Source organism: Nuphar pumila, chromosome 15 (assembly GCF_984573655.1).
Source record: "Nuphar pumila chromosome 15, dmNupPumi1.hap1.1, whole genome shotgun sequence".
Taxonomy (NCBI): Eukaryota; Viridiplantae; Streptophyta; class Magnoliopsida; order Nymphaeales; family Nymphaeaceae; genus Nuphar; species Nuphar pumila.
In genome coordinates, this window is record NC_143263.1 from 14379047 (window position 1) to 14402439 (window position 23393).

The 23393-nt window shown below is 37.2% G+C and overlaps 1 protein-coding gene across 1 annotated transcript; it reads left to right on the forward strand.

Annotated features, from left to right (window-relative positions):
• The first annotated feature begins 8191 nt into the window (after positions 1-8191).
• Positions 8192-22511, forward strand: LOC149814587 (putative LRR receptor-like serine/threonine-protein kinase At1g07650). Its single transcript, XM_089988638.1, has 19 exons — positions 8192-8531; positions 9607-9781; positions 10149-10220; positions 10312-10380; positions 16434-16505; positions 16611-16682; positions 16771-16842; positions 17090-17161; positions 17545-17616; positions 17705-17776; positions 17856-17927; positions 18021-18092; positions 18207-18272; positions 20083-20151; positions 20245-20283; positions 20384-20436; positions 20588-20967; positions 21038-21233; positions 22047-22511. The coding sequence occupies exons 1-19, from the start codon at positions 8402-8404 to the stop codon at positions 22199-22201; spliced, it is 1980 nt and encodes a 659-aa protein (XP_089844764.1). The 5' UTR covers positions 8192-8401; the 3' UTR covers positions 22202-22511.
• Positions 22512-23393: the final 882 nt, after the last annotated feature.

Consider the following 23393-nt stretch of genomic DNA (forward strand, 5'->3'; position numbering starts at 1 on the left):
TGTAGAGATAACGGATCTTTATCTGGACTAATAACAAAACCATAATATAAACTAAGTCTCTTTAAGTATCCGATGATCCGTTTAACTTCAGACTAATGTTCTTCTGTGTGCATGAACTAACATACTTTGCTGACAGCAAATGCAATATCAGGCCTTGTCAGGTTGCAAAGCCCCCACTGTACTTCTGTATATAGTTGGATCCTTAAAAGGAGTTCCTGAGTTCTTTGATAGAGGTGGTGACAAGGCCGTAGGAATTGACACTGGTTTAACTCCAGCCAATGAAACTCACAAGCACATCCAAGATATATTTATCATGTTGTAACAAAAAAAGTTTTGATCACTCATTTTTGCTTCCATACCCAAAAAACAGAAAATACATCGAGCCCAGATCCTTTATGACAAATTCTGTTCCATGAGCATTAATCAACTTTTGGATGAATTTTGAACTTGTAATAATGGTCATCTACGTAAATTCATACGTACCCAATTTAATATTCATTTTTAAATATAAACAAGAAAATGTCAGTTTTGACTCCGGTGCGTCCTAAAGTTTGAAGAAAAACACTTAGTTTAGAGAACCAGTTGTTTTAACCCATACAATACCTTCTTCAGTTTGCAAACATAATTTGGGTAATCTGGATTTTAAAAGCTGGGTGGTTGATAACAAAAGCATTTTGCACGTCTAACTAATGAATGTTCCATCCTCTGTTAATAGCTATGGATAACACAAGTCTAATAGTAGCAGGATTTATGGCCTGACTGAAGGTCTCGAAGTAATCCAAACCTTCAGTTTGATTGTACCTTTTGGCCATTAGTCTGACCATGTACCTTTTAAGAGATCCATCAGCTCTTCTTTTAATTTTGAAAATAAATTTACAGCTCATAATATGTTTATCTTTTGGTGGGACTAGATCCCAAGTCTGATTTTTCATAAGTGCTGAGTATTCAAATTCCATGTCCGATTTCCAATTTGGGATATTTAGGGCTTCTTTCAGGGTGACGTTTTCCTTAGCTTGGAGGAGAGTGACAAGGAGAGCTTCAAGGATAGGACATTTTGTAGTATGAAAATTTTTGGGTTTTCAAGTTCCATCTTGAAGTCTTGTCACCATGTGATGTGTGCATGTCGGATTGGCTGGTTGGGTTTGGATCAGTGGCTCATTTGGAGCGGGTGAACTATGTAGGGGACTTCGTTAAGGGGTGTGATTCTCACTACTGTTAGGTACATCTTGGATATTAGACTCAACATGTTCAGAGGTTTGGTCTTGCCTATCTATGTTTACAGGCTCATCTCTATCTTGGGATTGGAAAATAACTATAGGTAAAGTTAAGCTGGATTATTCACCGGAATCTTGGTTTTTGGCACTCAAAATAGAAGTTTCATTCTTTTTAAATGGGAAAGTGAATTGATTGAATACCACATGCTGTGATGCTGGGAAATGAACATTCTTCTCATTTTCAAGCTTAAGCAATAGTATCCATGACATTGTCTGACATATCTGGAAAACACACATTTTTCAGACTTATAATCCAGTTTGTATTGTCTATAGGCTCCCAAACACACTCTTTCAAATACTTTGAGATAGGCTGGAACTCACCTCTCCAATCTGAATGAAAATATTTAATCTTTTGACCCGCAACATTTTCAACAAGGGTTTTGAATTTTTGAAAAATATATAGGCAAAACCCCAAACTTATGTTTGATCATGTAAATCCAAACATATTTAAAAAAAGCATCAACAAAGATGACATAAAAATGATAACCATCCACAGTTAACACTGGGGCTGATCCCTCTGAGTACATAATGTCTAAAGGTGCTTCAACAATTTTCATCAACGTACCAAATTAAGGGCAAGTTATGACTCTTGCCCTTATGACAAGCCTATCGTAATTTATTGTCAATTAAGTTTTCAAAAGACAAATCATGATTATTTATAATCAGATGAACTATGTTAAAAGCTGGGTGGCCCATCCTCCTGTGCCACTGCTCGACGATCGTCCTCTCTCCAACGTTGGCAGCCTTGTTCTCACCATCAAACTTCAAATTATAGAGCTCTTGTTAATTTGTTCCTCCTTGTTAATTTGTTCCTTAAAGCAGAGTTTCCTTGTCCTGAGATCCTTCACATAACAACACAATGGATGAAACTCAAAAAATTATGTTGTCATCTCTCGCAAATCTTTGAACCGATAATAAATTCTTTGAGATTTTTGGAACAAGAAGAATATCATTCATCAAGAACTTGTCATTAAATACAGTAGAACCTAAGTGACTTATATTCAAACCTGAACCGTCTTCTACCTTGAGTGCATCAGATCCTTCGTACTCATGATGGATGGATAGGTTGTTGATATCGCTCGCGAGGTGGTGAGTGGATCCCGAGTCAAGGAACCAATGGTCATTCCCAATAGAGCTGCTAGATGCATGAGGAGCAACATTTTCTATGGTTAACTTGAATGCCAAATATTAGCTAAGAAGACTTTTGAGTATTTGCATTATCAAATCGCCTTCATCAACAGACTTGGAGGCTATGGCCAATTGATTCGTTATCAGTTTGGTCTTTTGCATGTATTCATTAATAGTTTTGGAGCCTTTTCTGAGGTCCTACAAATGAGACTTTAACTGCATTATTCTAGACCTCGAGTGGGTACAACTTATTTAACGACTGTCACACTACTTGTAGGAAGTATTCAAGCCAGCAACCTGGCTGTGAATGGATTCAGATAATGAAGCTAAGATCCAGCTTAACAACTGGTCATGCTTGCACCATTCAATAAAAGCAGGATTCAAACTGGACAAGTCTCCTACAGTCGTAGGAGGAGCAGGCTCGCTACCATCGACATAACCCATCAAGTCATGTGTCCACAATATGGGCTTAAACTGAGATTCCCAGAGGAGGTAATTCACAGTTGTAAGCTTAATTGACAGGAAATTGTACACTGAAACTTGACAAAATGAGAAAGACAACATCATACCAGATCGATTATCTGATGAAGAGCTGCCAGAGAATTTTGGAGTTGTCCGCCATGGAAGCTCGAATGCCATAAAAGAATGGTAGAGCAAAAAAACACACGATGTTTTAAAGGTGGTCCGATTCAAAATGAATCTACATCCCCAATTACCTCACTCTCCCTCAATTAATCAGCACGAGAGAGGGATTTTGATTTATTAAAGGTGAGGTTACATGATAAGAGCATTTCCCTTGTTTGTATGGTTACAATTTCCTTCTTTGAAAAAACATAACAATGGCTCATATGATTCTGGTACATAGTGACAAATCTCTTAAAAATATCTCGAGAAATTACCCAGAAATAAAAAACGGTAATTTCTCGCTATATTTTCAATTTCTCATGAGTTTTTCATCTAAAACATAAATAGTGTGTTTTAAACACGGTATTTATGTTTTTTTAGCTATTTATTATGAAAAACATATTTTTTTATTTATAAATATTTTATTTATATTTTCTTATAAAATTTATTTTTATATTTAAATTGGTTTTTTATTGTCAAAATTTTACCAAAAAATGTGAGATTTTCAAAATAATTCAAATTATCTTGAGTTTTTGGTTGTCGATATTTTGTCATTTTTAACTTTTGTCACTATGTTCTGGTATAGCATATGAGTTGAATCCTTGTCATGGTTATTTTCTCTCTTATCCTTCGAAACTCCATTTGATCTTCCTTCTATTTTTACCTACTTTAAATCCTTTATTTTTTTAAAGAAAAATAAAATTATGTATTAACTCTCAAGATGAAAAGAATTACAGCGAAGATTCTAAGTGATGAGATACCACTCAGGAAGGGATGGTGATTACATTAGATGATGCTCATTCATCTCATTAGTATGTAGATTATAATTTTAGACTAAGTACATCTTGAGGTCCTTCTTCTTAAACACCTCAGGCATATTACTTGGAGATTATATTTAACAACTCAATTTCAGTCCTCTGCACACCTTTTTAGTGCTCTTGAGCACATATACAACTATTTTGGGCATCGCGAAGCGTTTGTGCAAAGGTATGGTGAGTCTCCTTAATCGATGGTATGAAGACCATGTTAGAAGATAATGAAGCAAGATCACATAAAGGATTCCTGCTACAAACCTTATCCACTATCTGAATCTCTTGCTTCTTAAGATGACAAAAGCATGGAGGAGAAATAGTGTCAAAATAAAAATAAAAAAATTGTCAAAAGACTCTTCAATGGTATCATCTATGGTGTGATGCATATGCATAGAGATAATATAAGTTGGGCTATCGATGTCTTGGATAGATAGGCAAGCATCAACTTCTTTTTCTAAAACAAGACAACCATAATTCTGAACAGTAGAAGGAACATGTTGTTTCCTAGGATGGAAAACATCATCAAGAGCAACAACATCCTCAATTGGTTGTTGTGGGGGAGTAGCAGCCTCTTCCTGATTCTCCTCAAGAGTCATAAAATTAATTATAATTTTCAGAAGAGACTTTTGAGGCGCATACCTTTTTGGCTTTGCTTTTTTGTTGCTTTCACCCTTTGCTAGGACTTGATGCATTATATGTTGGATTCTTGTGTGGGCAATTTACAGTGGCATGCGATCTTACCTTACACACTTCACAAATATGTGTGTTCGATTCAACTTCAATATGAAGGTCTCTCTTGTAGAACCCGCCCAAGACAATGGGGAAAGAATCAGAGATCTTCAAATTAGGTTGAACTTTTACGAGAATCCTTGCAAAGTGCAAGCGAACTTGGGTAGAGGTCCTTTCGTCAACAACAATCAACTTTCTCTCTCTCTCTCTTTCTCTTCTTCTTTCTTCTCTTTCTTTGTTTCTCTCTCTTTCCCTCTTCTCTCCCTCTTCTTTGTTCTTCTTCTTCTTTTCTTCTCTGATTAGGGCTCTCATTAAGAAATTTCTTTGATTAGGATTTAAATCAAACTTTTTTAATTAAAGTTTTTCATTGATTTGATTTATTTTTTTTTCATTTGGTTTTCTTTGATTAGTTGTTTTTCTTTGATTTTCATTGATTAGGGGATTTGAATCAAATATCTTTAATTAGGACTTTTGATATTTAATTTGATTAGGGTTTCTTCTTTGATTTTTTATTAGGTCTTTGAATCAAATATCTTTAGTTAAGGTTTTTGATATTTAATTTAATTAGGACTTTTCTTTTATTTGATTAGGTTTTTTTCTTTGATTAGGAATTTAAATAAATTTTTTTAATTAGGGCTTCTGATAGTTAATTTGATTAGAACTTTTCTTATATTTAATTAGGGCATGAATGAGGGTTTTTTTTAATTTGATTTTATGATTTATTTATGGTTTCTTGGATTTTATGGTTCCTTTTTTTATAGTTTAGGGTTTTTTAGTTTATTTATGATTTATTTGGTTGCATTTTAAGGTTTTATGATTTATTTATGGTTTTGTATTTATATATAAAAAAACATAGATTCTTATTTTTCTCAAATTACCTAAAATTTATGTAACAACCCCAACTCATACCCCTTGAAAATACATTTTTTATTTATTTATTTTAAAATCAGTGCAAAAAACTTCCCAAAGACCCGAGGTTCTCACAGTTCCAATTCTAATTGGATAGCCAAACACCACAAAAGAACATACATTTATCATCCACAAGAACCAAAGCAAACCTATTTTATTATGAATCAAATTCCAACTCTAGAGACATTGTTCTATTCAACGAAAAATAACTAGCAACTAACTGAAACAACAAAACTGAAAAAAACAGCAAAACCAAAAGAACAAAAAGAAAGAGTCACATTGTCCGCTAGTGAAGCTGTCAAGAACCAAGTGTGACTCTCGTTCCCTACCAGTAGCTGTCAACTTCACTGATCACCTGTCTCTGTAAAAAATCAATAAAGTAGGGTGTCAGAATCAAAATCTTGAGCACGGCTACTATATGTTATACTGACTTGAATTCAGGAGCAATGACGTCCTTGGACCTCCTGTCATTCAAAGTTAGGGAGGTCGAGGATATCCAAAAGTGTTACACCTCATCTACTATAGTAATATAGATTAAAATCTAGTTAACCCTTATGAAGATCTCTTGATCACGAACTGCTCGCTTGTGGTAAGACCCGATCTGTTAGGTATTACGACAAAACACATCAAATAGCATAATAAACACCATAATATTCTTAGCAGATATGATGGAGTCATCTTTTGTGTACCTGAAGGTATAATCAAGAGAAACAAAGTTTATGCTAACATTGCTAACTATCTGACCTCAATTATTGTTATATCTATCTTAGTGGATTTTCATGATATGATATTCATTGCTAGTTGATTTGTTGATAGTTATTTTTCTTTATGCATTCATCTTGCTTATGCAAATGTCAAATTGTAAGGCCATGATAGCATAATGTGATAACAATGATAGATGCTTTGGTATTGTTCATTATCTATATGGTTGTGGTTTATCTTACCTACTCGAAAGAGTTTGACCCTGTTTCATGGAGCACAAGTGATGTTTGAGAAGCAATATGATGACATGATGTGACAGTGAGACCGAGAACCATATTTTTATTTGTCTTGTTGATCTTTGAACTTTTGTGTATCTCAACCAGACTAAGATGTTTTGAATTTAATTCAGAAACTTGTTGTTTAAATTATGAACAAATGATATGATTTTGGAATGAATATATTTTTTCGTATTATATGAGTGGGGGTGGATATCCAGTTTCATGTTCTAGTAAAAATTGGATTCAGTCCAGTTCAGCTTCTTATCTTTAGAACCCATGTAGGTTTGTACAACTTTTAAACTCAAACTATCTATGTTATATTTTTTTTAAAAAAAAGTTGAGTTAAAATTTTTACATATCTTAAGTTGAAAATTTTGAGATGTCACATAACATGTGCTCTTTCTATTATATTTTATTGTTCCATCCAATCTTGGATAAGCAATCAAACACACCCTAGAAGATGTAAAAAACTTAGGCTTATTTGTGCCACAATTTGTTTAGGGCGAACTAAATAAAATAAAACCAAAGATCACCAACTATGGCCCTGACGTACAAGGTTATATGGCATATGATAAGCACCATCATATGCCAATCTTGACCTACGCAAAATGCAGACACTTGGCATAATACAGGTCTTAGCACCAACGGTCAAGGATTGACATATCATGGGGCCCATCATATGCCATATGACCTGTTCCGTCTTCTTGCTCTGCCACCCAATTAAACATGCGTGGTTGGCTCACTGGATATTTATCACACAAGCAGACGATATAAGCGGAGATACATGACGTTTGCTTCTATGTGGGGGTCCTATCATTGTCATATACGGTGAAAGAAGACAGTGTTATGGGAACGCTAGCTGTCTTTTCTTAGAAATTTTCAAAGCTCAGGCAAGCCTACCATGTGAATCTAATTTTGCAGTTATTTCAGTCTCTTTAAAATAAAGTGTAGATCCTCTGTCTTTTCCAAGTTCCAATTAGCTTGCGATAAGAGTCAATGGTAACCATGCATATATATTGTCATTTAAAGAATCAGTCAGGAGATAAGCTTGACAGGTTCATGGTGGACCACCAATCACTTGATTTCAACATTCATAGTTAACATTTCAAGCTTCAACGGCAGCGAGCTTACGGTGGTTGACTGACTTGACTCGGGCCAAGTTTCTTTCTTTTTCTTTTGTTTTTTTCTGGAGGGGGGTGTTTGTTGGACAGAAGTCCAGCCAACTGTGTTTCCGCGGCAATGAGACCCTCTTGGGTAGGGGTGTCAACAGGTCAGGTTTGGTTCGGACCCAGGTGGAACTAGACCTGGCTTCGATTTTCAGGTATGGTATGGAGTCTGGACCCCGGTTTAATGGGACCACCATATGAGAAACCATACCCGGACCTGATAAGAACTACATGAACCGGGCCATACCTGGTAAAATAATACTTTGTATCATTTTAAGTTGAAAAATTGTGGGTCTTAAACGGAACTTGGGTTGGGCCTGGGTTTGGTATAAAATTTCACAAACTATACCTGGCTTCATATATTAATTGAATCTTCGAGTCCAGATCCGGTTCTTAATCGGGTCTTCTTCTTTATCATATCTGGGCCTTATAGGGTTTGGTACGGAGTAAACTTCCACAATTATAGAGTCTCTACTTTAGAGTTTGGATAGCTCTGCTGCCACTGTCAGTAGGGGTCCACACGGCAGCATATCGCGTTATTTGAATGGAATTGGAGGCTGGCCGTGTCCGGAGTCAGACAGTCTGACCTAGAGGTTGTAAGAATTTCGCTCTTTTGAGTCTTCTCAGAGAGAGAGAGAGAGAGAGAGAGAGAGAGAGAGCATTGGTGTTTTTGTTTAAGACACGAAGAAAGAAACGAACAAGCGAAAGCTCTTACTCTAGGTTTACTTTTACTCTGTTTGAGTCTGCGTGTGTAGAGAGAGAGAGAGAGAGAGAAGAAAATGGCAATACAACATGAAGTTGGAGTGGTGAAGCTCGCCTTCCTGCTGTGCTTGGTAGGGGTATCATTTGTGGCGACATATCCTTCTTCATGTGAAGCTGCCACAACCTCACGGTTGCCCCAGGACGAAGGTATGTCCTAGTTTTGGTGCAAGTCTGCCTAGAACGTGTTCTAAATGATCTCTGAGAGAGAGAGAGAGAGTTGTCTATGCACAACGGCCACGCACTAGTCTTTTTTCATTAATCATTGCATCAAATGATGAGTTTCAAGGGCTCCATCGATCGGTAGCTACATAGCTTCACAGAAGCTCCGATTAGACATCTGGGGTCTTGAAGATAAAGGTACCTTGCCTTCACCCTCTTTCTGACAAAATACATCAATTGCAATTAAAATAGAGAGATCAAATCTTGGATTTGGTAGGGATGTATCACTCTATATGCAAATTCGGTACACTAACCTGAGATCCACGGTATTCAAACGCACCTGATATTTTAACTGCCTATTTTATTCATGAACATAAGAGAGAAAAATACTGTACCATGTGCTCTACAGCCAGCATTCGGATCTGTAGTGTGTGTGAGAGAGAGAGAGGTGCAAATCGACGAGGGGGGATTAGGTGCAATGTGATTGCACGCTTTTAGTGTGCTGCTGCACATGATCACTCTCCATCTTTGGGTCACAGTCTGTGTCAGCTGCGGGGCTCAACAGCAGACAGTAGATGATCAGGTACAGCTAGGGGTGCCAAAGGGTCGGGTTTGACCTGAACCCGATCTGTACCAAACCTTACAGGGTCAGGGTTTGGTGATAAATAAGAAGACCGGATTAGAATCCGGGTCAGACCCAAAGGGTCCAATTAATACACGGAACTGGGTATGATTTGTGAAATTTAATATCAGACCTAGGCCTGACCTGAGTTTCAATTAAGATCTACAATTTTTCAATACAAAAATGATAAAAAATATTATTTTACCGGGTATGGTCTGAGTCTGGTTCATGTAATCTTTATAGGATCCGGGTATGGTTTCTCAAATCTGGTTTGAGTGTGGTTTCACCTGGGTCCGAACCAAACCCGACCCGTTGACACCTCTAGGTACAGCAACACACATAAAAGTGCACAATCTCATTGCACCTGATCTTAATTCGTGATATATAACAGACCTCGTTTCAAAATAACGTTGGATTGATGAATGTGGATTTTGGGTACAGTGACCGCTCTCCAGCAAATAGCAAAGGTCCTGGGCAAGACGGATTGGAACTTCAGCGTGGACCCCTGCAGTGGAGATGCCGGTTGGGCCAACCCCGACGCCCCCAAGGGATTTGAGAATGCTCTTACTTGTGCTTGCCCTAAAAATGCCGCCAGTTACTGCCACGTTACCAGCATGTAAGAAACGAGACCGTATCAAGTCAAGAGGCACCTTTGACGATAATCTCATCATACCTGCCTTGGATGCCGTTCATCCATGAGATGAACGGTAGCCCAACACCCCCAATTTTTTTTTCTTGTTTTTCAGCAGCGGTCATTCTTTGTGCTTTAGATGCCGTTCATCTACAAGATGAATGAATCGCTCTGAATTTTTTTTTGTGAGACCCTCCAATCATGGTGTTTGGGTTGCCGTTCATCATGTGATGAACGTCATCCAAGGCACCTACCTCTAGGTGCCTCTAACCTGATCCTGTCTGGGAGACCTTTAGTTGTTGTACACGTACGTACCAGATGGATTTTGAAACCGTTGATGTGGGGATGGCAGAGTGCTGAAAGGTCAAGGATTACCAGGAGCGCTTCCAAAAGAACTGACTAGACTGCCATTTCTTGCGCAATTGTAATCTTTCGGCTCTCTCTCTTGTAATCTCTCTCTCTCTCTCTGAACGATGGCGTGCTTGCTTATTCTTGCTTGTTATTTTGTGCAACAGTGATGTTACTCGCAATTATTTGAATGGGACAATACCCAAGGAATGGGGTGCTCTTCGGCTTGTCAACATGTAAGTTCCATGCTTATCATCATCATTTGGTTGTTCAAGGAAAAATTGCAAATGTTTGGACTTTCTTACGAGAAATAGGGATGGCAGTGGACCGCGGCCGGGACAAGGTCTCTACCCTACCTCCGTCTCAAAATCTTGTCCTCCATCCCCGCCTTTATCCCTGCACAAGTTTTGATTTTAACCTTCATCCCAGTTTCATATCCTCCATTACTGGTTCAAACAGACCTTGTTTCTCCTCTGTCCATTGCCATCCCTAAAGAAAGAATGGGGACGGGAAAAAGCAGGGATCGGGACGGGGCAGGGCGGGGTGGAAGGGAAACGTAAGTTCATCCTTGCCTTTATCCCTGCATGGGTTTTGATTTTAACCTTCATCCTCGCCTCCATCCCCATTTCATGTCCTCCATCCCCGGTCCAAACGAGGTGAGGTAGGGCGGGACCTTGTTTCCTCCCTGTCCACTGCCGTCCCCTAACACGAAAGGCTGAAACAAAAGGTAGAAATTTCCTGGGGTTTAGTTTCTTTTAAACAAAAGGTAGAAATCGCAGCGGCACACTTTCAGTGTGCAATGTGATTGCACCTGATCCTAGGGATTTGTTTTATGGGTATAGCCTCTTTTCCCATTGGAAAAGCTCCGGTTGATCTCCACAAGATGTGAAACCACGAACATGGATCCCATCATTTGGAATATGATGGGTATGCGTATGATCATACATTCAATCCTAGCCATCCAATTATGGTTGTGGCCCCACCTTTTTCCTTGTGGTCCGTGCAATTCCTTTACCATGGGTACACAGTTGTTTTTTTGAGAGAGCGTTTGTTACACCCGGCGGCCTATAAGCAAAAAATCGATACGCTTCACCCTTGACTCAGTTATTTTTTTAATAAATATAAAAATACTTAAAATTATTTTTTAATATTATTTTAATAGGTTTAACAATGTGTTATGTTCTGATTGACACATAAAATTTTTAATTTATTTTTTTTTACTGATTCAAAATTATTTACTCGAGTATCGGTATTGGCCGATTCACCTGCATCGTTCGCCAAACAATACAGGGTCGGTACCGATACTGACAACAATGGTTACACCCCCATCCAAGGAAAGTCACTTTTCTTTTGAAGAGAAAGTGTTTTATCATGAGAGAGGTGTAAACTCATTTTTGATAAGGAAGATGCCATGCAGAGAAAGTGTTTTATCATGAGAGAGGTGTAAACTCATTTTTGATAAGGAAGATGTTTTTTTTGTTTTTTTGCATTTTATCATATTGACTTAGGGGGTGGGGGTGGGGGAACGAGGCCTGTCCAGCCTCGCCCCATTTGGATCGGGGATGGAGGCGAGGATGAAGGTTAAAATCAAAACCCATGCGGGAATGAACTTATGCTTTCCCCCGCCTTGCCCCGCCCCGCCCCATCCCCAATCCTTCTAAGGATAGCAATGGATCGAGGAAAAACGGGCCCCGCCCGTTTGGACTGGGGATGAAGGACATGAAACAGGAATGGAGGTTAAAATCCAAACCCAGGGATGAAGGCAGGAATGGAGGTCCCCCACCCCCGCCCCGGTCCACTGCCATACCTAATGTTGATATTTCATTCACCCCCTTGCAAAGAGACCCTCTTTTATATGAAATTAGACCGACCTTGTACAAAAGTTCAAGAAACAAATGCTCTCTGAGTAGTATGCCCTTTCTCACGAAAAGGAATTCCCGCAGGCCCAATGAAATAAATGCGTCTGAAAATAAGTACATTTCTTCCCTGCCTTATTATCCAACATTGCCACATCCCTGCCTTTATATTTCAGGGTAGGACACAGAGCATGGTCTATAGGTGTGTCAATCCTTCCTATATTTGATATGTATGTAAACGGTTTGGATTCGGGTCAGGTGTGGCCAATATCACATCTGACTAATAGGATGTTGTCGAAACAGATTCATTTTGGATGGTGAAAAGCTTATACCAAGTCTGATTTTTTACATATAATTGGATTGGGATATCCATCGAATTCAGTAGCACAACATCAAAACCATATTCACATCCGATTATAAGTGGATATGGTTTTGGCTTAGCAAATCCAGTTAAAATTCGGTCAGATGTTGGATAAAATCCAATCAATTGACATGCCTACTAATTGGATCGAGTAAAGATACCTGGATCCAATTAGTAGTGGTTTGGTTGTAAGACTTTTTACATCCAAGTCTGTACCCAATTGTGAATTTGATTAAAGTCTGACCTCCTTACATGTAATCCAATATTGGGTTAGAGTAATTATCTACCTTATCAGAGCTAGGGGTTGCAAATGGATTAGATTTGGTTAGATTGGACTGAATTCGACATATTATATTCGCATATGGATCTCAAAATAAGATACTTTGAACTTATATGGTTGGATATTTTCTAGATTTGTATTCAGATTCAGATCAATAATTTTTATTGCTCATGTACTTGGATCTCAACCAAACTAAAACTGTTAGAACTTTTTTTTTAATCGGATAAACCGCTCCAGGCGCAGAGACCTAGTCGTGCTGGCTCAGCCTGTGGTACTTACGGTCTCTGTTTATGTCAGCGTAAAATTTTGATGGCTTACCCCTCAACCCCGAGGGACTCACCAAGCTTTGGCTTACGTAGGGGGGTGACGCCCATAGGATTTGAACCTAAACTACCCGTCAATCGGTCTAGGTCCCATCCCACTAAGCCAAACCCCTTGGGTCTAAAACTGTTAAAACTTTTATATGTAAGAAAATACTTGTTTCAAAACCTCATAATTACCGGAAGCACCTTCCCAAGTAGGAAGTGCCACACTTCCTTCTAAGAGGGGGAAGTGTGGGGAAACTCACTTTTCATTTGTGGGAAGTGCATTTCCCACTTGTTTCTCACTCCATTTCTATCACTTTTCATTCGTTTCTCCCTCATTTCCTTCTTGTTTTGTATATTTTTTATGTAAATATTTAGTTTGTTTCCCTTCTCCCTATCTTGCCCGTCGCGCTTCTCACTCTTTCCTCCCTTGTTTTCTCTATGTTCCTTTTTCGCTTCTCACACTCTTTCATAATCACTTCCAAAACTAATCCTGCTTTATGCATCAAACTACTTTTTAACACTCGCTTCCCTGCTTCTGCTTCAGCTTCATGCATTACTCCCGGTATCTTTCTGACAACTATGCAAAAAAAAAAATCTACCTGATTTAGTATTAACATTATATGTTCAGATCAGAAAACATCTGCTCTAGTTCAGAGTTAGATATGGATTTAGATATATGTTAATCAAACCTGTGTTCAACCTGTTTGCACCCTACTCTCAGCTAAGCTGGAAAATGACACGAGTTGCTTATGGGTGGACTTGTACAGATCTCCTTCGAGCTCATAAAATGCGCTTGGCAAGCCAATATATATGCACCAGGTGTTTTGCTGGGCTCGGATCATAAATTAGTGAGAAGTCTTGTATGAGAGAGAAGTGTTATCTCTTCATTTCAATTGAGTACTATATAAAATACATGATACGTGAATCCCTTGATGATAGGGATGAGGATAAAGTTACAACAAAGATAAAAAAAATTACAACAAATGTAACATTCTATCTTGTTTTAGAAGGTAACGTTACAACCTGGAGTGAGGGATAAGATGATGATATGCAAGGATTGCTTTCCATGCATACCGTGATACTCCCCCTCAAGTTGGTGGGTGTAGGTAAGTAACACCCAACTTGCTGATGAGAAATTGTAACTGATCTCTCCCTAATGCTTTAGTGAAGACGTCAACTAACTATAGGCAAGTAGGAACATGATCGATGAATATAATGCCTGCTTGGATTTTGTCTCGAACAAGATAGCCTAGTTCGATGTGCTTGGTATGCTCATAGAACACTAGATTAGTTGCAATGTTAATGGCAACTTGATTATCACAATACAACTTCATGGTTGGATGATGAACATATTCAAGATCAGCCAGAAGGGTTCGTAACCATATTAATTCACAAGTAGCTGCTGCCATGGAATGATATTTGTTTCAGTGGTTGAGCGAGAGACAGTATGCTGTTTCTTTATTTTCCAAGATATCAGATTTTTTCCCAAAAGAGTAATGTATCCAATAACTGAACGAGTCATGGGACAATTGGCCCAGTATGAATCACAATATGCATTGAGTTGTAGTTCACTATTGGACAATAACAAAATCCCTTTGCCTAACGACGATTTTAAGTAACACAAGACCAGTATAATGTGGTACCCAAGGTTCTTGCATGAATTGACTTGGGTGTGAACCGGGTAAACAATATTGGGCTGTATCACTATTAGATAAATGAGGCAACCTACAAGATGTCAATAATGTATAGGTTCATCAAGGAGATCTCCTTCGTCTAATGTGAGATAACTTTTGATCCATGGGGAACTCTGAAGGTTTAGCTATGTGGAGATCAACGTCGTTTAATATATCAAGTGTATATTTTTGTCGACTCAAAAAAAATCCTTAAAGGACATCTGGCTACCTCAACACCCAAAAATATTTTAAGCACCCTAAATCTTTTAAGTGAAATCTTGAATGAAGATACACTTTGATAGAGGAAATGCCTTGGATATCGTTGCCTGTAATGATGATGTCATCAACGTAAACTAAGATCACTATGAATTTGGATCCGGTCCTTCGAGTGAAAAGTGTGTAATCTGCTGAGGACTGAATAAAATGTCTTCTTAAGAGCCGAGGTCAGTTTGTTGAACCAATTTTTGAAAGATTGTTTGAGGCCATATAATGATTTATTCAATGGACATACTTGATGCTCCCCCTTGCATTGTAGTCTCTATGGCAACTGCATGTAGACTTCTTCATGGAGATCTCTATGGAAAAAAACATTGTTGAGGTCTGACTATTTATGTATCCTGTTGTTGATGGACACAAGAGCCAATAAACACCTCATAGTGGTATGTTTGGCTGCCAGTGATAATCGAAGCCTTCTATCTGTGTATAACCCTTTGCCACTAAGCGGGTTTTATATTGTTCAATAGATCCATATGCGCGATGTTTAACTTTATAAATCCATTTGTAGACTATGGTCCAGGTATTGTTCTCTTCCAAAGTTGTGAGCTCAAGGGACATGGCATCACACCAATGAGAATGCTTAATCGCCTTATTGAAATTGCATGGTTTAGTGTCAAGTTAAATAGCAGATAGAAACCTAGCATGTGAAGGAGAGAAGTGAGAAATAAGTAGAAATTGGAGATGGGATAAGGTGTACCTGAAGCCAGCCGATTGGTAGTAGATGGTGAGGCTTGTGTGGGCATGCATAGTTGATACCAAAGAACACACAGTCTGTTAGGTAAGTGGGTTTGTTGCAGGTTCTGATGGATCGACGGAGAGGATGAGAGATGGTTTCAGAAACAAGAATTATGGCATGGGAGTGTTCTAGGTTATTAGGTTCAGATGGAATTGGTTGACTGACATCTGATTCTGTAAAACAATCATCGGCTATGGGTTGAGGGACCATGCTTGTATCAAGACTAACACGTTCTTGGAAAGGGAAATGATCTTCATGGAAAATAATGTCTCAACTTATAAAAAGTGAATAAGTTTCAAGATCGTAGAGACGATATCCCCTTTGATTAATTGGGTACCCAATAAACACGCATTTTTTGGACCTGGAAAAAGATTTATTTTGTTTGCCAGTTTGGTCGTGAGCGTAACTTAGGCAGCCAAACACACAAAGATGATATTACTTTGGTTTAGTTTGAAAAGGAACTTCATAGGGACTCTTGTTTTGTAAAATCGGTGTGGGTACGTGATTGATGAGGTATGTGGATGTGAGAATGCATTCACTCCAAAAAGAAATTGGCAAGTGAGCTTATTCCAGCTCTTGTTTTGTAAAAGAGTTTATTCCAGCTCAGCTTAATGATTTCAGAGTGCAAAAACTATTGCTTTCAGTTTGTTTGTTTTTCAGTGTATGAGCTAGCTCAAGCTAATCTTATTTAGCTGGTGCTTGCCATGAACTCATACTCAGCTTGGCTCGTGTCAGCTTATTTGAATTTTGATGTTATGTTGAGTACCACTCAGCATTTCCTTTGATTTTTATCCATCAGGTCGCTCATGGGAAACCGCTTGTCAGGCCCCATTCCAGAGGAACTTGGGAACATTACCAATCTTAAGGCCTTGTACGTTTTGCCAATCTATGCCACAATATTTGTCATAAAACTTTGTTCAACACTTTCTTTCAGTTTTCCTCTCTAACTTGGGGACAAGTGCCACTGAAACTGCAGATCTCTGGAAGAAAACCAGTTCTCAGGAGAAGTTCCTCCTCATTTTGGAAACTTGACCAACTTGGAGAGACTGTAGGATCCTCTGTTACCTCCCTGTTTCTAAAAGTTTAAATTTTGCTTTACAACCAAGCTCCATATGTGGTGGTTAATTTGAATGCAGATTACTATCTTCAAACAATTTTACCGGCGTTCTGCCACAAACACTGGCGAGGTTGACAAACATGACAGACCTGTAAGAAAATTTACTTTCTTTTCCCTCCTACATCTTCAATCATTTAATCAAAACATTCAGGATTCCTTTTTTTGACTTGATAATTATGGCAGAAAATTGGTGATGCATAACATCCTTAACTACCAAATATGTCATATTTTATTAGTTTTACATTTGGTAATCATGAGAATCCCACAAGAAGACCTAATATGTTGAAGAAGAAAAAACGAAATGACTGACTAAAGCTTTTGCTTGTATAATTTTGCAGTAGGATAAGTGATACCAGATTCTCGGGGAAATTACCTGACTTTTTTGGAAACTGGACTCGGCTGGATAGACTGTAAGTTTTTTCTTGTAGCAAAGTGCAACTGTGAAGATATATATAGGAATTAGTTCCTCTTAACCGTCCATAAGGTGTGGACAGTACTAATCTTTAATGTTCTATGCCATGTTTGATCATGAGAGCCCACAGATGTGTTCAACATGAGCCATTTGCTAGGAATTGACTGTTAGATCATGTTTTTTTTTGACAAAAAAATGTTTTTATGAGCTTTAAAATTTATAAAAAAACATGAGCCATTGATTTTTGAATCTTTATAAAAACCTGCTCTCATATCATAACCGGATGATTCAAAAGCAGATTCCTATTAAAAAAACCATGTAGATCACATATGTAAGGCCAGATTGTAGAAGAAGTATCATCTAATGTGTATGATTCTGCAGAATAATCCAAGGAACATCGCTGGAGGGGCCTATTCCTTCTGGGATCCAACTATTGGAGAACTTATCACAATTGTATGAACTATTTGCAAGTTGTTGATTCTTTGTTATTTGACTCTTTAGCAGCAATGGGTGTATATCCTTTTTGCCTTCTAAATTGCAGGATGATCAGTGGTATAAGTGGAACAGATTCAGAATTCCCTCAGTTAACCAGGATGAAGACGCTTAAAAGGCTGTGAGTCAAATAGCAAAGGTTTTTTTTTAATATTTTTATCAGTTGAGACTGAACTGCTCTATTCTATCCTATGATGTAGGATATTGAGGAATTGTATGCTTTATGGTGAGATCCCTAATTATATCGGTCAACTGAAAAAGTTACAAATGCTGTAAGTAGTAAAATTTCACTGACTGAGAACATAAGATCATAAATAACAACTAATCACTTTTTGACCCCATTATTTGTGCCATTTTCATTGCAGAGATTTGAGCTTTAATAACCTGACAGGTGAACTCCCTGTCTCTTTAGAACGCCTAAAAGGATTGGACTTCCTGTAAGCATAAAATTTAACTGGTGCTATTTTATATATTAGTTGTGCTTTATGATAGTTAAGTATCATGCATAACTGCCAAATTGAATGCTTATGACACACCCTTTCTGCTTTTAGGTATTTATCAAACAACAAGCTAACTGGCTCCTTACCTGATTGGATCCTGATCATGAACACAAGAGTGTATGTTTCCTGTCAATAAATGTTTGAATATTGTAATTTATGAGGCTAAAATATTCTTTATGTTGCAGATGATCTACGACTTAACTCTAGATCCTCAGTCTTTTTAACTTATAGTTCCTGCTGCTACTTGTGCTTCTTTCTTTTCATGTTTTGCTTGATTTTCACATTATTTTTTCCGGGATGTATTTGTTAGTCATCTTTAATGACGTACTTTTTCATTGCTTACATATTCTTTGTTGTCATATCAAGCAATGATTGTCTCGTTTCTTTTGATTACAATGCATGTACTTGTTATTCCATTTATAAGTGCTTTCACTTGATCAATGCCACATGTTGGAGACCTAGAGATGTAATCATAGTTCGGCCACAGAAGGTATCAACATGGAAATGATATCAGGAGATTGACGCAAGGAATCGTAGCAAAAAAATACAAGGGTTCATGATATGTTTCCCTAATATACATATATCAACTTAAAATTGTTATGGTGTTAGGAATCAACCCTTCAATATGGATGGAAAGCCCTACATCAAAACAAGTTGTTTAGGCCTCTGGAAGTTGTGAGTATAGTATGTGAGTTTTTGTAAAAGTACCTGCAACGAATAAAAGAAGAAGAGAAGTGTAGCTAAAGGGGATTCATCTGAAGAGAAGATACAATGTATGTCGAACATACTACTACAAAATGTCATCAATCTTATATTACACTAAAAATAAAACATAGGCAGATCAGTAATAACTATGTGCCTTGTTTGTATGGATCCCGATTGCATTCCTGTTGTTAATATGACTGAAACAATGTGAAGGTAGTGACCATGGACAGTTTGTTTTCGAGAAAAAAAATGATGAAAAGGAGTTAGCCATTGTGAACAAGTCAAGAACTTGATCTTGTTCATGCACAAATGATGGTTGTATGTCTTCTATCTTCTTTCCTGGACCAGACAAATTAACATAATATTAACATGATTGATTGGATTTGTGTAAAGTATAAACAAGTAATAAGACTTCTACTATCAAAGTATTAAATGGCCTTGCGTTATTTCAAGAAAAATGTTAGTGTGTACAATCCAAGAACCTTTATTCAACTCATCCATATGACCGCTTTGGAAGCACATAAATTGTGGAATTTGGTTTACCATGTAAATAATTTTTTACCTTGTAAGTGTCAAACTATAATTTTCCACCAATGCACTTGAACTTCTTTGGTTCTTTTGCAAGAAAAAATGTTACCTTTAAATTTACACAATAAAATGTTCAAAGTCATTGGTGCCTTTTTTTTGTAATGATCATCCCACTTCTATACAGAAGGTTCAATGCACACCCATATTAACATGTAGCCCAACGTCTTCCTACTTATCAATCTCAACATCAAAGAATTAAGAAGACTTGAATCCTTCATTTGAAATTTATATTGCAAGAATCTTTGATAAAATTTCCTTTTATAAAAAAATATATGGTATATAATTTTCACCTTCAATGGGAACCTGAAGGAAAAAAATATATGGTATATAATTTATATTGCAAGAATCTTTGATATAATTTCCTACCATATATGTTGTCATCGATTTAATTTCATAAGCTAAGCAATAAATGGTTGTTAATGAGTTTGTTTCTTTTTTATCTTTTGCATTTATATTTAGTTTCCCTGTAGCATCCTGATTCATTCTTTCACAGTTGCAATTCTTTGGCAAAGTCTTGGTAGTATTTGGTCTTTTAATGTTGTTTCATAGCAAGAGAACATCGGTTGCTTTTTCATTGCTCTCTTTGTCTTTGGGCTTTTTTTCAAAATTCATTTTACTTGTTGCCACCATGCAGGGACTTATCCTACAATAACTTTACAGGAACAACTTCTAATTCGTTGCCTGATTGTATGCAAGGAAATGTGTAAGAATTCTCACTGCTTTTCTCTGGCTGCATGTGCTCAGACTTTCTCCAGTCCATCTTATTATATTGATAGTTTCTTTTCTCAATATTCAGTAACTTGGTGCAAAGCTACTCAGAATCAGTAGGAAACCAGTAAGCTTTCGAATTAGATCCCTACAACATTTTACTTGTGTTACTTGATTTTTATTTGATGAATGCATAAGGTGTGAAATTGCATTTCATATTGATGTAGTTATGTCCCATGCTTAAGAAAGAACTTCCCTTGTAATAAGAAAAAACCACAATGTAAGTTTTTTCTTCTTCTTTTTTGTTTGTTTAATTATTTCCTGATAACTGAAGCTTTTATTTTCATTTTCATGGAATTCTATGTTAATTTTGTTTTCTACTATATTTTGTGCCATTAGAAATTATATGCTGACAACTCTTCACTTGGCAGACTCTTCTTTGCATATAGATTGTGGGAGTAAGAAATCAACTAGCAATGGTAACATTACATTTGAAGCAGATGGAGAAGATAAAGGTGCTGCTACTTTCTTCATTAGTCCAGAAGGAAATTGGGCCTTAAGCAGCACTGGGACATTCTTGGACAACGATAACAGGGATGATGACTACATTGTGACCAACAGTTCAATACTTTCTATCCCCAAACCAGAACTGTACATGAATGCACGGCTGTCTCCACTTTCCTTAAAATACTATGGACTATGTCTTTGGAATGGACCTTACACAGTAAAACTTCACTTTGCAGAAATAATGTTCACAGATGATAGAAACTTTAGCAGCTTAGGAAGACGTGTATTTGATGTATATATTCAGGTGAGTAATCGAACAAAAGGAAAAACTTTAAGGAAATAATTTTGAGCTTACGAAGGTCTTTTAAGTGCAGGGGAAGCTAGCACTTAAGGATTTCAATATTAAAGATGCTGCAAGTGGATCTGGAAAGGCTGTTGTGATGGAACTCCACGCAAATGTGACTAGTAACACCCTTGAGATTCACTTCTTTTGGGCAGGAAAAGGCACCACAGGAATTCCAAAGCGAGGAGTCTATGGTCCTCTTGTATCTGCGATTTCAGTGGTCGCAGGTAAATTATCTTCTAACTCAGTCCATTTCAGTAATTATTGCTTCATTATATGCAGACCCACTTTATAAAATATGAAACAAAGTTGTGCACCACCTCAAGTGACCACATGGAATGGATGTCCTATAAGGCTATAACCCACTTCATAGAGTAACCTCCATTCCCATGTTGAAGTAGAGAAATCAATGGTGGCAGCAACTTCCTTTCATTGGTTTTTCTACAAAGTGGAGATATAGTAAATGGTAGGGCTTTAGGTTACTGGTTGAGGATAGTGAAATATTATTCGTTCTAGTAAAGTTGATATAGGTGTTCAGGTTGAGAGGTTATCGTGTTTCAGAATATTTCTTTCATTTCTTTATCTTGGCATTACACATGATGCCAAGATATGGTTGCTCAACCTGATGCATATACAAGTTGATCTGATTTGGCTTAAGGCAGTTGAAAGTTGAGTTGGATACATAAAATTGAATCAACATAGATTAAGAAGAACTGAAAGGAATTATGGGAGAGCACTAATTTCAAGTTTTATGTCATGGAAATTACAGTCACTCAGAATGATTTAGTGAAGCTTTATTATTCTTAAGGTCATGTGAATTGTGCTCTTTCTTGGGACACATAAACTGAATGCAGTTTTAAGAAGCCACATTGATTCAGTTACAATGTGGTCTCTGCAACCTGGAACCAATGAAAGCAGCACGAGTTTATGACCAAAGGGTGCATCACCTCAACTCAGACCTACCCAGGTCTAAGCAAACCTCCATTTTTTCAGTATTCTTGTAAGCCATACTTACTTTCTGAATGTCTTCTGTGATATAGATTTCCAGCCTCCTGCAGGGAGAAATGTCCACAAGAAGATTATCATAGGAATTGTGGTTGGTGTTGTATCTGCTGTTTTGCTGATCTTTTTGATTCTTGGCATTTGGAAGAAGCGCTACCTGTACAGCAACCGAGCAAAACGCAGTGACCACTGACTGGAATGCACCCTGTGTTCAACTATCTGGAATACTTTCTGCTTTGGCCTTTCTGTCCTGATAATCTATTTTGGGAGGGAATCATTGACCATCTAAGTCAATGTATTGTGATTACATTTATCTGACTTGTAATGACCATCTTAAGGATCAGGCATATTTTTTTCTCACCAAAGTTACAGACATTATTGTTGTTCATAAATGAATGTATCAATTGGAAAACTTCTTTTACTCATATGATCTATGTAATAAGTGAAGATGATTTGTTGCTTAGAATCTCTTTTGGACCTATGTAAAATGGGCACTTCTACCAGGGCATGGTACTGCACAGGAACTACTAGTACCGGGTACTCTAGTTACGAGTCAAATTTGTTTCAAACCCCATCCAACCCATTTTATCTATTTTATAATCAACTTGTAGGCAATGCATGGGAGGAAAAGTGTTCAATGTTAACTATGTATTTTTCGATTATGAATTTGTAGTCAACTATATATGAATGTGACACATTTTAGAGTTTTGTTCGTGCTTAATAGTGTGTAACTTCATACATAAATGGTATTGCAAATTGGATGATAAACTGTGTATTTTCGTATGTGTTTCTATGTGCTTATATATATATATATATATTAATGTTTGCTACCTCGTAAGGAACATCCTAGTGAAAAAATGTAATATTTTTATTTATTATTTTTTTCAGTTTTTTTTTTTTTTTGCACATCTGACCAATGTTGTCACTATCGGTACCGGCCCTAAATCGCTGGCCACAGATTCAGTTGTATCGGCCGATACTGATACTCAAGTGGCCCAAAAATAATAAAAAATTATTAGGTGTCAATCCTAACATGACCTTTGTTAAAACCATTAAAATAATTTTAAAATAGCATTAAAAAAATATTTTTTGGTATTTTTTTACATTTATTAAAAATAGCCGATTCAGACTTGCAGCTTATCGATTTTCTGCCGATATAATGGGTGTCCGCCGATACAGATAACATTGCATCTAACCCTTTAAATATGATCTACAAATTCAGTTTAATCAAAACTGACATTTGAATAAAGTTTATTTGACGTATATGTTAAGACTTTAAAGTGTTGAAAAATCAATGGCCTACAATATACCAAAATTTCAAACCTCAAAAACACATTTTTACGTTGAGAAACTATATATATATATATATATATACTATTGTCACT